Below are 15,453 nucleotides of genomic sequence, written 5' to 3'. Positions count from 1 at the left end.
GAGGTGGACCAGTTGTGTGCATTCTTGTCTCCCTTGGGAGCTTGACACACAGGTGAATGGGCTGATAATCATTTTTGAAAACCTCAATTTAGTGACTTGACCTATGAATTTCTAGATTGCGCGATTGTTTCCTAAAGTCTCCTGGAACATCATACACTGCCAAGATGATCGATATAGCAACGTACAGAGCCAGGATCGGCACATTTGTACACCCATCCGGGTCACGACAGGTGAGCCATGTTTTCACTGACTGTGATTACACACCGCGTTCATCCACCTCAGACTCTCCGTTACGGCTATCTGTGTGCTCTATACTGATTACTGTGCATCTTCTGTTGTCAGCATTTGTCTTGGCCAATGCTAATATGATCTTTGAAAATCTACACTACTTTGTCCGACTTGTCCCAAGCGAACATGACTGTGTTTTGATCAGTGACGTCACACTCCATTACCCCGTGTTCATTGATGCTTGTCGTTTTTTTGAGCTTGCAAGTCTCACTGTGTGAGTATGTTCTGTTCATACTATCCCATTACAAATCTTACTATCAAACGCCGTGGAGACTAATCCAGGACCTGCGGTGACTATGAGAGACTTGAACAATGTTACATCTGAATAAAAGCTGATATCCTGTCCGAAATTAGAGAATTCAGACAAAGTATGGTCTCAGAGATGAGTGACATTAAAACTAAGCTCTCTATCCTCAGTACTGCGTGTACGGTCCTCGAAACATCAATTTCCGACATACCCAAGGACATAGAGAAAATCAGTGATGAACAGGCTACAATGTACAGCGACATTGATGCACTTAGCCAGAAAGTTGACGATATTGATTCTCGTATTGAGAAACACGATGCTGCTATTGATAAGCATCTATAAACATTTCAAGGCATGATGGATGAAGTTGACGGTAACCTTAACAACAGTTTAGATATGTTTGTGAAAGCAGTTCTTTCCGCATCTGAATGTATGAAAAAATCCCTTAATAGGGGGTCAGTTGGCGATAACACAGGATTTTATATTCTGAAATGTAAAAAAGCTAAGCAAGAAGCACGACAGCATTTGAGACGATTTAGACGTCACAAATCATGTGAAAATAAACGTGCCTACTGCAAGATGAGAAACAAATATAAACATGTTTGTCGAATATCAAAGCGTGATTACCAGAACAGAAAAAGAGATATTCTTAAAAATACTGTTAATAATTCCTCTAGATTTTGGAAGGAGTTAAGGAATATTTCCAGACGTGATAACAGAAACTGTAATATTGAACTTGATAGCTGGTTGAATCATTTTAAGAATGTATTCCAAAGCATAGATCTACTTGCCGCTAATAATGATACATCCGTCCAAGATGACAATCTACTTGAAGATCTTGATTTAAACATTCTTGAAGCACCCATAACTAATAAAGCAATTCATGATGCAATCCAGCACTTAAAGAAAATCCCCAGGTAATGATCATATCATAATTGAAATGTTAAAATGTTCAGAAGCCGTTATTATCCCGTTCTTGGGCAAATTATTTAACAAGTTGTTCAATGATGCTTTATTTCCTGACCAGTGGTCAAAGGTAATTATCATCCCTCTACATAAAAAGGGTAATAGAGACAATCCTGACAACTATAGAGGGATATCTATACTCTGCACTTTGAGTAAAATTTACACATGTATGCTTAATGCAAGATTGACAAATTGGGATACCCTAAGAGACAAATTGACAGAAACTCAGACTGGCTTTAGACACGGATATTCAGCAGCAGATCACATTTTCACATTATATGCTATCATTCAGAAAACCCTACTGAAGAAGAAAAAGAAGGTATATGTCGCCTTTGTCGATTTCCGAAAGGACGTTGACTCTATGGACCGTAAAAAACTATGGCAGTGTCTTTATGCAACTGGTTTAAATGGAAAGATGCTTAGAGTACTGAAAAGTATTTAAAGTTCTGTGTAAGCCTGTGTAAAAAGTAATAATATTTTATCAGATTATTTTGATTGTCCAATAGGATTAAGCCAGGGATGTATTCTAAGTTCGCTCCTCTTCTCGTTTTTTATCAATAAATTGTCACTAGAAATCACACAACACGGAAAATTTGGTATGCAATTATTTCCAGATATGCTAGAAATCCTGTTATTACTATTTGCCGATGATGTTGTTATAGTCTCTGATGCTATACCGGGGTTACAAAGGCAATTAGCAATTCTAGAATCATATGCTGACACTTGGGGGTTGACTGTCAATCTAGAGAAAACCCAGATTGTTGTTTTTAGGAGAGGTGGACCCTTAGCCAGAAATGAGAAATGGTTTTATAAAGGTGAACATGTTTTAACAGTTGACTCTTATCGATATCTAGGTATTCTTTTTTCATCTTCTTGTAAATTCAATAAATGTACATTACATTTATCATCTCGGGGTAAAAGGGCACTGCTAGAAGTGCTACACCACTTACATAAACTGGATAATGTTGACTATTCTGTATTTTTCAAAATATTTGATACCCAAATTCAGCCAATGCTTTTGTATGGTGCCGACGTGTGGGGCATTAATAAATTTTATAAGATTGAAAATGTACATTTAACTACATGTAAGAAGTTCCTAAATGTTGGTCCCCAGACACCAAATGTGATTGTTTATGGTGAATGTGGACGTTACCCACTGTATATAAATGCGCAGTGTCTTTTTGTAAAATACTGGCTTAGACTAGTAAATATGCATCAACAAAGAGTCCCAAAAAAGCTTATGATATGTTAATGTATTACGATAACTGTGGTTATGTTAACTATATGTTTCATATGTGCGTAATTTATTGTTTTCATAGGGCTTTGGTTATGTTTGGTTATTTCAAGGTGTTGGTAACGAATCCCAGTTTTTTCAAATGTTTAAAAGAGTCGCAGTTGACACGTATATACAGACATGGAATAGTACCATGGAAGAAAGTTCAAGGTATAAGCTATACAGACAATACAAAAGCCTATTAGAGCCGGAAAAATATTTGACTATGCTAACAAATAAAAATACAGAAGTATTCTTACTAGGATCAGAGCGGGCATTCTAAAACTAAAGGCTAATGAGGGACGGTGGTTGGGAGTTGATTCTAATCAACGCAATTGTTATATATGTAATAAGGGAATAGAAGATGAATTTCACTTTATACTTATATGTGAATGCTACAATAATCTAAGAACCTGTTATTTACCACAAATGTATAATCACAATCTGTCTACCTATAAATTCAAGCAATTACTGTCTTCCTATAAATTCAAGCAATTAATGTCTTCCACATCATCTGAGTTATTGAATAGTCTTTGTAAATATTTATGTTTGAGCCTTGAGCTACGCCAGCGGTTGGTTAATGGATAGCACATTTGTATCCAATGGTGCCTCTTATGTTGTCATAAGCGTGTTTACAGTGTACTTGTGCATCATTCAACATATATGTGTATGTATCTGTATAACTGTATATGGGCCGATGGCCTTCATACGAAATGAAAGACTTGACTTGACTCTTCCATTTTCGTCCCACACGTGTTCGATCGGTGCCATATCGGGGGATAGACAGAGCCAGGGCAGCACAGGAATGTTATTTGCTCTCAGAAGGTCCATGGAGACCCGTGCCGTGTGAGGACGAGCATTGTCTTGCTGGAAGATTTGGAGCGGACGCTGTGCTTGGAAAAGGGGTACAACGTGTTGTTGGAGAACATGATCTCTGTAAACGAAAGCAGTGACACGTTGACGAAACACATGCAGAGGTGTTCTGTGGTGGTAGCTGAAGCCTCCCCAGACCATCAGACTTCCTCCTCCCCAGCCTCAGCCTCCACAACGCAGCAGTTGGCGTAACGTTCATTACGTCGTCTCCATACACGTACTCGGCCGTCGGCGTGAGACATGTTTAACCTGGATTCGTCAGAAAACAACACTTGCTGCCATTGTTGACGTCGCCATCGTTGATCTTGTCTGGCCCACTGCAAGCGTTGTTGGCGGTGACGTTGCGTTAAAATCGGCCCGACGTAAAGACGTCGACATCTGATCCCTGCTGCCCTCAGTCGACGACGAACGGTGTCTGCAGAGATGTGGTGACGTGGTCCTTGGATGGTTGAAGCCGTCTGCGTCGCTCTTTGTTGTCGGTTACGAAGGTAAGTAACCCGGATGTGGCGATCTTGAACTGGCGTTGTTACTCTCGGCCGTCTAGATCTTAGTCGGTCCTGAACATTTCCCGTCTGTTCAGTGTCATGTGACACTGGAAGTGAATGGCCACCGCAGTTGCTGTGGATCCGGCCTGCAACATCCCAATGGCGATCCCTCTTTGCTGTTGAGTTAGACGTGGCATCTTTTCTCAGCGATCTCCCGGTGCATTTGGTAATGTGCGATGTTTCTGAATGGCATACCTTATAAAGGGCCCATCAAGCACGAAAAGCACACATGTTTTGTGAACAGCACGAAACTTTCATGCAAAAGGCAAAAATGCATCACTAAGGTCGCGTTTGAGCACTTTCACCAAGAAAAAACGGAAACAACATTAAAGTCATCGTTGGGACCATTGTTTAAATATAATAGTTTAATATGTTTTGCTGTGAGAAAAGTATGGAACTGAATATTTGCAATAAAATGAACTTGCGTTTCTTTTGCGGTTCAGTATAAATGAATCCGTTGATGGATCATTATTTGTACATGATTTTAATGTGTCATGTCGAGGTACAAAATATGCACACGATTGAGAGACAATTACAAATGTGTCTAAATAGCATTAATGATTGGTCAGAACGAAATGGTTTTAAATTTTCAAAAAGTGAAACCAATTGCACCCATTTCTGTCGGAAATATAAGCCACACAGAGACCCAGTATTGCATCTTGCAGGCACTCCAATTACAATTGTAAATGAGGCTAGATTTATGGGATTGATATTCGATCAACATCTTACTTTCTCACCTCATATTAAATCTCTGAGGGCTAAATGTCTGACAGCACTTGATTTATTATAGGTTGTTTCAAACTCCAAGTGGGGAGTGGACCAGCAGATCACTCGTCCGTTCTAAATTCGATTACGGTGCCATCATTTATGGTGGAACCAGCAAAAGCAATCTTAAACTATTAGATTCTGTTCATCACCAAAATCTTAGATTGTGTCTGGGACATTTCCGAACTTCTGTTGAAAGTCTTTATATAGAGGCCGATGAGCAATCTTTAAAACAACGCCGTATAAAACTATCCTTGCAATATATCACAAAAGTATATTCTACCAAGTCTAACCCTGCATATAACTGTGTATTTAATCCTCTATATGAGGATTTTTATAATAAAAAGTCTTCTCTAGTTTCGCTTCTTGGAATACGAATTAAACCATTGATTGCTGCTGCCGGCATTGAGCTGGAAGGTATGTCTCCTTCCCGTCTTCTTTCTTCTCCTCCTTGGCAGTTGGTGAGGTCACAGGTTGACCTAACACTGACAACTTCTAAAAATCTGAAACTATTGACCTTCAATATAAACAAGAATTTAATCAGTTAAAAAGTAAATATGATGCATACAATTTCTTATGTACAGATGTATCCAAGGATGTTGGTGCAGTGGATCCAAGGATGTTGGTGCAGTGGATCCAAGGATGTTTGTGCAGTGGATCCAAGGATGTTGGTGCAGGTGCAGTGGATCCAAGGATGTTGGTGCAGTGGATCCAAGGATGTTGGTGCAGTGGATCCAAGGATGTTGGTGCAGTGGATCCAAGGATGTTGGTGCAGTGGCTTGTGCCACTCTTATTGGAGCTAGAATAATATCTTCCCGGTTACCTGACAATTGCTCTATTTTCACGGCAGAAGCTAATGCCATACTCACAGCTGTTAAATATATTAATAAGCAAACTAAATATAACCATTACACAGTATTTTCCGACTCTTTGTCTTGCCTTCAGGCGATTAAAAATGTGTCATCTCAACATCCACTTGTATTGAAATCATTGAATTATATAATGATCTTGCCACTGGCCAGTGCGACATCGTCTTTTGTTGGTTACCCAGCCATGTGGGAATCTCTGCTATCACAATGGCCGACTTCGCTGCTAAGGCACCACTCAACGAATCTGTGACACCACTTCTAATTCCATACTCAGGTTGTAAAGCTACAATAAGATCTTATACCCAAGATCTAATACAGAAGTGAGACACTCAAGTAGGTATCAATAAATTACACGCCATAAAACCCTATATTTTGTACACCTACTTGGGTTGTGAGTCCAGATTTGAGGAGGTCATTATGCGACGATGTCGTATTGGCCATACGCGGTATACTCATGAGTACTTCCTAAAAGGTGAGGATCCTCAGTTTTACATCCCTTGTGATGAAAGAATCACAGTCAAGCATGTACTAATGATCCTTTTAGTAATGTTAGTGATCATTTAATCATTACGTTTTTAAAAGAATTAGAAATGTAACATGACTTGTAAATAGATAAATATTTTATGATCGGAAGTTGAATTGGCAACTAAGATTGTTAGTGGCTATATCCTCAAAGGGGGTTGAAGTACCGTAAAATTATTGTCCTCCTGAGAGGGTACGTAATTCCCAAAAGAGTTGAAGTCAGATTTAATCTTTCACTTTTTTAGCTGTAGAATATGTGTCATTTTAATTTGAGGCTAATCTCAGTCGTCAGCAGCTGAGGGGATGGTGTAAATCCATCTAGGGACCATGCAGGAAGCACAGGTACTGTAAGTCCCCATGGTCCCAAGCATGGTGATCTACACTCTGTTATTGGCGATCTATGACCTGTTGTTATATTGTACTGTCCAAATAGTGATACTACTGTTTTTCTGTTGTTGTTTTTTAAGTTTCCACGCAAGTTTTAATACTAACTGTGATAGTCTAGGTTCTATATATATATCGTCACGATATGGCTGCAATATTGCCGACGTGACGTCAAATATTAACTCACTCACTATATTCCACTAGACGTAAAGTAAATATAAGAGAACAGAATATGATATACTCCCGGTATGAATGAGCGCTTCCGGTCGTTGTCCAACCCAAGTGGTACAGATTGTAGTAAAAGTAATTCTGTCAAGTATTATATGTTAAGATTACCAACTACACCATATTTTGAAGTGAAGGTTCTTGGCCTTTATTTACATAGAGTAAAACCTAATAAAACAGAATACATCTCACAATTTGAAAGTGACAATTCTGTTGATTCTTGTGACAGTTACGTAGTTTGTAATGTCAGTGACGCTACAGAGGCGTTGTTGTAAAGGAATACCAAGGAAGTAGACGGGTAATGTGTAATATCATATTGTTTCTTCAAAGTGCCTAACGCATGTGAATATGTCTACAGGCGAACGAAAATTACACAATAAAGTTGCAGTGTTCCTCTATAATGAGGATAGCAGCATTCACTTAACTCTTGCAAATCTTGTCGGTTTCATGTCACTTGGGAAACGTATTCTCATACATTTAAAAGGATTCAATATATACATCTGCCGCTGAATTTTCACATCACCGGAAACTGTACGTCTTTCAATAATCCAAGTCTTATATACATGTATGTCATTGGGTTGTGCTAGTATCGGGAAGACAAAGTGCTATGACATCTCGACGTCGACCTGACTAGACGCATGCTGCAGTTCATGTGGAAGTTCGTCAAATCAGTTTCACCTTAAAGAGGAGTTCAAACTGAGATGGACGAACATTAGGTTTCCACACACGTCACAGAAGGCAGCTGACATGTGGAGAGGTATCAGTACAGAATATCACCATCACACTCGAATATATTCTCCAGATCTTTTGCATAAGAACCCACATATCTATTTGGGCTTGAGTTCTCTAGCACATCGGATTGCTGTGTGTTATCAGGGTCGAGGCCGATCTCGACCACTGACGGAGCTGGAGACCACGGTGACATGCTGTTTCTAATGAAGTCGTCAAACCGTCCGTCTTCTCTGTCAGTTTCGATCTGTACGTGTGTAGGTGTGATCGTGTACACGTTCGCAGTGCCAGTCGTGACAGATGATGACGTGTGTTCACTTCTGTCTAATGTAAAAGAACTGGCAGATTGGTCGCTCAAGTCTGTGGATTTGGCAAACTTGCTTAATGCTGGATACAGGCGACAGTCAGAAAAGAAGTCATCGAACTTGGCGCCGGTCAAGGCCGTGGATGCTGACATCTCACCCACAGCCTTTGGAACGTAACCTGACATACTGTCCTCACCACTGGTGTTGAAAGCACTGCGCTGTAAGAAAGGCATCTTTGACGTAACGGGGGGTTCCTCACGGAATATGTCACCTACGTGCCGGCGTCGGGGCGAGTTGTGATTGTCCAACAATCTGGCCACCATCTCAGCTTCCTCGTTGTGTTCATTGGGTGTCGAGTCGGTGCTGTGCTCGCTGCTCACGTCGCTCCAGTCAGACTTCCTGGTCAATATTTTCTTCCGACTGTTCCTCTTCCGTGTAATGATAGTGTGTCGATGTTGCACACAGAAGCAGCTTAATATGGACGACATTCTCCTGGCTGTAAAACACAGAAGACATGTATAAGTTAAGACGTGAGAGAAGCGGTGTAATAGTGCCGGTTATAGAGTTGAAATGACATACTCTGTGCTGCTGTCCCATGCTGCCGTTGACACTCGTAAGACAAGTGCTCTTCTCTTCTGCTAAAGAGCGATGTACTTCATGTCAATAATCTTTCTGTAACAGTGAAGGCACATCTGGAGATAATACCTTACTGCAGCCGTAATTCTGATATTTTACGTGTGGTTGAGAAATACACCAGACTTTCCTGATGTAGACAATGGTTTAGATGAAAATTTCACTTGATGTTTGGCAACATCTACAAGACCACAGATTTGTACCCAAGGATAACAGTACCGGTGATCGCGATGACAAAAGTCGCTGTCTTATCGGACACAATGAGACATCGTGTATCTAATATACTGTATCTGACCAGGCATCGGCTCTAGCAACAGGTCTGTTTGTCTAGGTAGTTACAGAAGTTAGTGTAGATACTTGCAGCAGTTACTGTAGACATTCACAGAGGTTAGTGTAGATACTTACAGAAGTTAGTGTAGATACTTACAGCAGTTAGTCTAGATACTTACAGAAGTTACTGTCGTTACTTACAGCAGTTTGTGTAGATACTTACAGAAGTTAGTGTAGATACTCACAGAAGTTAGTCTAGATACTTACAGCAGTTAGTGTAGATACTTACAGCAGTTTGTGTAGATACTTACAGCAGTTTGTGTAGATACTTACAGAAGTTACTGTCGTTACTTACAGCAGTTTGTGTAGATACTTACAGAAGTTAGTGTAGATACTTACAGCAGTTTGTGTAGATACTTACAGCAGTTTGTGTAGATACTAACAGAAGTTAGTCTAGATACTTACAGCGATTTGTGTAGATACTTACAGAAGGTAGTCTAGATACTTACAGCAGTTTGTGTAGATACTCACAGAAGGTAGTCTAGATACTTACAACAGTTTGTGTAGATACTCACAGAAGGTAGTCTAGATACTTACAGCAGTTTGTGTAGATACTTACAACAGTTAGTGTAGATACTTACAGCAGTTTGTGTAGATACTTACAGAAGTTAGTGTACATACTTACAGCAGTTAGTGTAGATACTTACAGAAGTTACTGTCGTTACTTACAGCAGTTTGTGTAGATACTTACAACAGTTTGTGTAGATACTTACAGAAGTTAGTCTAGATACTTACAGCAGTTTGTGTAGATACTTACAGAAGTTAGTGTAGATACTCACAGAAGGTAGTCTAGATACTTACAGCAGTTTGTGTAGATACTCACAGAAGGTAGTCTAGATACTTACAACAGTTTGTGTAGATACTCACAGAAGGTAGTCTAGATACTTACAGCAGTTTGTGTAGATACTTACAACAGTTAGTGTAGATACTTACAGCAGTTTGTGTAGATACTTACAGAAGTTAGTGTACATACTTACAGCAGTTAGTGTAGATACTTACAGAAGTTACTGTCGTTACTTACAGCAGTTTGTGTAGATACTTACAACAGTTTGTGTAGATACTTACAGAAGTTAGTCTAGATACTTACAGCAGTTTGTGTAGATACTTACAGAAGTTAGTGTAGATACTCACAGAAGGTAGTCTAGATACTTACAGCAGTTTGTGTAGATACTCACAGAAGGTAGTCTAGATACTTACAACAGTTTGTGTAGATACTCACAGAAGGTAGTCTAGATACTTACAGCAGTTTGTGTAGATACTTACAACAGTTAGTGTAGATACTTACAGCAGTTTGTGTAGATACTTACAGAAGTTAGTGTACATACTTACAGCAGTTAGTGTAGATACTTACAGAAGTTACTGTCGTTACTTACAGCAGTTTGTGTAGATACTTACAACAGTTTGTGTAGATACTTACAGAAGTTAGTCTAGATACTTACAGCAGTTTGTGTAGATACTTACAGAAGTTAGTGTAGATACTCACAGAAGGTAGTCTAGATACTTACAGCAGTTTGTGTAGATACTTACAACAGTTAGTGTACATACTTACAGCAGTTAGTGTAGATACTTACAGAAGTTACTGTCGTTACTTACAGCAGTTTGTGTAGATACTTACAACAGTTAGTGTAGATACTTACAGCAGTTAGTGTAGATACTTACAGAAGTTACTGTCGTTACTTACAGCAGTTTGTGTAGATACTTACAACAGTTTGTGTAGATACTTACAGAAGTTAGTCTAGATACTTACAGCAGTTTGTGTAGATACTTACAGAAGTTAGTGTAGATACTCACAGAAGGTAGTCTAGATACTTACAGCAGTTTGTGTAGATACTTACAACAGTTAGTGTACATACTTACAGCAGTTAGTGTAGATACTTACAGAAGTTACTGTCGTTACTTACAGCAGTTTGTGTAGATACTTACAACAGTTTGTGTAGATACTTACAGCAGTTTGTGTAGATACTTACAGAAGATAGTGTAGATACTCACAGAAGGTAGTCTAGATACTTACAGCAGTTAGTGTAGATACTTACAGCAGTTTGTGTAGATACTTACACCAGTTAGTGTACATACTTACAGAAGTTAGTGTAGATACTTACAGAAGTTACTGTCGTTACTTACAGCAGTTTGTGTAGATACTTACAGCAGTTTGTGTAGATACTTACAGCAGTTTGTGTAGATACTCACAGAAGTTAGTCTAGATACTTACAGCGATTTGTGTAGATACTTACAGAAGTTAGTGTAGATACTTACAGAAGTTAGTGTAGATACTTACAGCAGTTAGTCTAGATACTTACAGAAGTTAGTGTAGATACTCACAGAAGGTAGTCTAGATACTTACAGCAGTTTGTGTAGATACTTACAGAAGTTAGTGTAGATACTCACAGAAGGTAGTCTAGATACTTACAGCAGTTAGTGTAGATACTTACAGCAGTTTGTGTAGATACTTACAGAAGTTAGTGTAGATACTCACAGAAGGTAGTCTAGATACTTACAGCAGTTTGTGTAGATACTTACAGCAGTTTGTGTAGATACTTACAGAAGTTAGTGTAGATACTCACAGAGGGTAGTCTAGATACTTACAGCAGTTTGTGTAGATACTTACAGCAGTTAGTGTACATACTTACAACAGTTAGTATACATACTTACAGAGAGAGTGATTGTAGATACTTCCAACAGTGAGTGTAAATACTTACAGCAATTACTGTAGATGCGTGCAGCAGTTAGTGTATATACTTACATTAGTTAGTATAGACGCGTACAGGAGTTTGTGTAGATATTTGTGACAATGTGATAACAGTATAGATATTGAAGCTGTATTGACGTATAGTCAGTGTCCACTGTCACTGTCAACCTTATACGTTTTCCTTTCATGCATTCAACCCTTGTAGCTCCTTCCAGCAGGCCGTCATGAACTATGGCTTTCTTTCTTACGTATCCATTCCGTATGATACAATGACTATTACTCAGATGGAGAGTGACGCGGGACAGGAATGTCCAGGTATGACATAATGACTATTACTCAGATGGAGAGGGACGCGGGACAGGAATGTCCAGGTATGACATAATGACTATTACTCAGATGGAGAGGGACGCGGGACAGGAATGTCCAGGTATGACATAATGACTATTACTCAGATGGAGAGTGACGCGGGACAGGAATGTCCAGGTATGACATAATGACTATTACTCAGATGGAGAGGGACGCAGGACAGGAATGTCCAGGTATGACATAATGACTATTACTCAGATGGAGAGGGACGCGGGACAGGAATGTCCAGGTATGACATAATGACTATTACTCAGATGGAGAGTGACGCGGGACAGGAATGTCCAGGTATGACATAATGACTATTACTTACATGTAGGGGACGCGGGACAGGAATGTCCAGGTATGACATAATGACTATTACTTACATGTAGGGGACGCGGGACAGGAATGTCCAGGTATGACATAATGACTATTACTTACATGTAGGGGACGCGGGACAGGAATGTCCAGGTATGACATAATGACTATTACTCAGATGGAGAGTGACGCGGGACAGGAATGTCCAGGTATGACATAATGACTATTACTTACATGTAGGGGACGCGGGACAGGAATGTCCAGGTATGACATAATGACTATTACTCAGATGGAGAGGGACGCGGGACAGGAATGTCCAGGTATGACATAATGACTATTACTTACCTGTAGGGGACGCGGGACAGGAATGTCCAGGTATGACATAATGACTATTACTCAGATGGAGAGGGACGCGGGACAGGAATGTCCAGGTATGACATAATGACTATTAACCAAATGAAATATACCTACTTTGTCGATGGGAAGGCAAACACCTGTACATGCGACGCTGAATTATTTGTCTTTGACAATTTGCTATAGCAATGAGTTGTGGTATGTAAGGACGTTGGCTGTCACAGGAAGTACAAGTAAGTCTTTCACGTTATTTGTTTTCATCTCATCAAACATTGATCTCATCGAGGCTGAGAAGACAGTAATGAGTCTCTGCGACTTTAGTGAAGCCTTGCAGTGAACTTTCCTAAGAGAAGACGTGCACTTTGGTATCTGTATGAGGGGTTATTTATATAGATCTACTTAACTGTGCGAATCTCAACCCTGTGAATAAACACTGGCTGGGACTGGACTCAACAGGGATAAGGTCACGTCCCATGCACTACGAGCTGTGGTCGCATTTACTGAACTATTAGATTCTGTCTTAACACTTGAATATCTTCCAAACAGAAAATTATCATATTTACGTATACCGCTTTAAGCATCTTGATACAAAAGACATTATGTTGTTATGAGAACAAAATGTAATAGGGTCTAAGATCGCATACTGAGACATTTCTGCAAGCAAGTATGCAAGCACGTGTGTGATTTCTATATCTGATGTGCGGCGGTGTGTTACATGCAAGACGTCAGACTGTGTGATTTCTGTATCTGATGTGTGGCGGTGTGTTACATGCAAGACGTCAGACTGTGTGATTTCTGTATCTGATGTGGGTGTGTGTGTTACATACAAGATGTGAGACTGTGTGATTTCCATATCTGATGTGTGGCGGAGTGTTACATACAAGATGTCAGACTGTGTATTTTCTGTATCTGATGTGGGGGTGTGTGTTACATACAAGATGTCAGACTGTGTGATTTCCATATCTGATGTGTGGCGGAGTGTTACATACAAGATGTCAGACTGTGTGATTTCTGTATCTGATGTGGGTGTGTGTGTGTTACATACAAGATGTCAGACTGTGTGATTTCTATATCTGGTGTGTGGCGGTGTGTTACATGCAAGATGTCAGACTGTGTGATTTCTGTATCTGATGTGGCGGTGTGTTACATACAAGATGTCAGACTGTGTGATCTATGACTTGTGTGTGGCGGTGTTCTACATTCCCTGTGTACCCAAATGAAGAATTAATGACGGCATTCAGTGTTGAGAATGTCATTTCTCTTGCTGACCTGCCTTGCTGCTATCACTCGTCATACCATCTGTCAAAGGAAATGTTTGTAAACATTAACCTACCTTTTACTTGATCTGGAGCTACCGTCCAGGCCGTTTCTTCATTCTGTCAGTACAATGAGCGTATCATAGATAGAGCCACTATATCACTCCCCATGCAGCTGATACTTTCCTGTGCAACATGTAATCCTAATCGGGACTTACAGGAGTGATTTCTGGTGTCACGGCTCTTCATACGTGAGATTCCATGGGTAAATATGTCTCGACATACCAGTAATTAGATTATGGATTTACAGCTTGCCTACTGACAGCTAACAGTAGGCAGGTATTTACACTAAATAAGCGGACCGCGTGTTGTACACGACACAGCTGGTATTCAGTATTGGTACAATAAACGTGTTACCTTTCCGTTTGTGTCCTTTTGACCAATGTTTAGAGTTGACAAGTCTTTCTGCGTTGCTTGACCACTTTCACATATTGCTCAGGTAGCGTCCGAAATACAAGCCCTTCTCCACGTCAAATTCGTGGTTCGCCCGCAGTGAAAAATTTCATTCGCCTCGCATCAACAGAGATCTGATCATATTCCGAAACTAAATGAGAAGGCGAATGACTATTTCACCTGCAATAAAAGTGTGACCGCAGACAAATACACAGCATAAGTATCTGTGAATGTTGTATGAGGTACTGTATGTGTGAGGTATGTAAAGGGGGATAACCGCCTCAGTGGCTAAACATAGGTAACGACAGATAGATTTGTTTATGAACTTGTGTGATTTGGGCACGACGCCAGGTGTGTGATTGAATGGTTCCACGTGAATGGACACAGCATGACTACGGGGTTGCGGCAAGGACAAAGGGGTTCTGAGAGGCCTTGGGGGATATTGGTAGTTTTTCTCGACATGGAGTAACAGTTAGATTGTATCAATTCATTGTGACTATCATTACAACAATTGTAAGTGACACTTGACACACACACACACACACACACAGAGAGAGAGAGAGAGAGAGAGAGAGGATGGGAGAGGGCGTGTGCGTGTGTGTGAGAGAGAGGCGTCTACTAGCACAGAATATTAACGTGACGTATTCAATGGATGTTGGTCCTTCAAGAGGACTAACTGTTCGTACTCTGCTCCTTACATCCCAGTACAACCAGTATGGCTCAGTCGACGTAAGGCAAAGTCAACCAAACAAAGAAAACAAGAAAGGTTTTGTTTCTTCTCAAGGAGACTGTCGAGAATTCATTAACAAAGAATAATATGTAGTCAAAATGGATGACCAAACTAAATGACACAACTCTCATTTTCGAGGTGTGTTGGTCGATATCCCTACAGCGGTAGACGCGAGAGCTCCACCGAGAAGGTGTCGATAAAAATCTTTGTTATAGTCGACTTCAGTCGAGCTTACATTAAAAAAACGTTTTTTTTTCGTATCCAAATTGGGTATGTTGCATGACAGATGAGTAGTAGCGTTAGGATGCAATTCAGTCGGTGTTTTAAGAATCGCAGAGCCACTGGGGTGTGAGGCGG

General features: G+C 40.1%; 2 protein-coding genes across 3 annotated transcripts in view; one reads left to right on the top strand and one right to left on the bottom strand.

The window, feature by feature from the left end:
• The window catches only part of LOC137257442 (FMRFamide receptor-like), a 36,497-nt gene extending 30,732 nt beyond the window's left edge, over positions 1-5,765 (top strand). Inside the window, exon 2 of the mRNA XM_067794772.1 lies at positions 5,542-5,765. Coding sequence (XP_067650873.1) covers positions 5,542-5,765 — 224 coding nt within the window. The remainder of the gene's footprint in view (positions 1-5,541) is intronic.
• Positions 5,766-7,081: 1,316 nt separating this feature from the next.
• Positions 7,082-14,628, bottom strand: LOC137258791 (uncharacterized). Of its 2 annotated transcripts, none has more exons than XM_067796484.1 (2): positions 14,331-14,628; positions 7,082-8,487 (listed from the first exon to the last, which is right to left on the bottom strand). In XM_067796484.1, exon 2 carries the CDS (start codon positions 8,477-8,479, stop codon positions 7,718-7,720), a length of 762 nt encoding a protein of 253 aa, XP_067652585.1. In that variant the 5' UTR covers positions 8,480-8,487; positions 14,331-14,628; the 3' UTR covers positions 7,082-7,717. The 2 variants fall into 2 exon arrangements, with proteins under 2 accessions (XP_067652585.1, XP_067652586.1); XM_067796485.1 differs by lacking the exon at positions 14,331-14,628 and adding an exon at positions 13,991-14,137.
• Positions 14,629-15,453: the final 825 nt, after the last annotated feature.

This window comes from Haliotis asinina, chromosome 12 (genome assembly GCF_037392515.1).
Source record: "Haliotis asinina isolate JCU_RB_2024 chromosome 12, JCU_Hal_asi_v2, whole genome shotgun sequence".
Classification (NCBI taxonomy): Eukaryota; Metazoa; Mollusca; class Gastropoda; order Lepetellida; family Haliotidae; genus Haliotis; species Haliotis asinina.
This window is presented reverse-complemented; position numbering and strand designations above follow the sequence as displayed.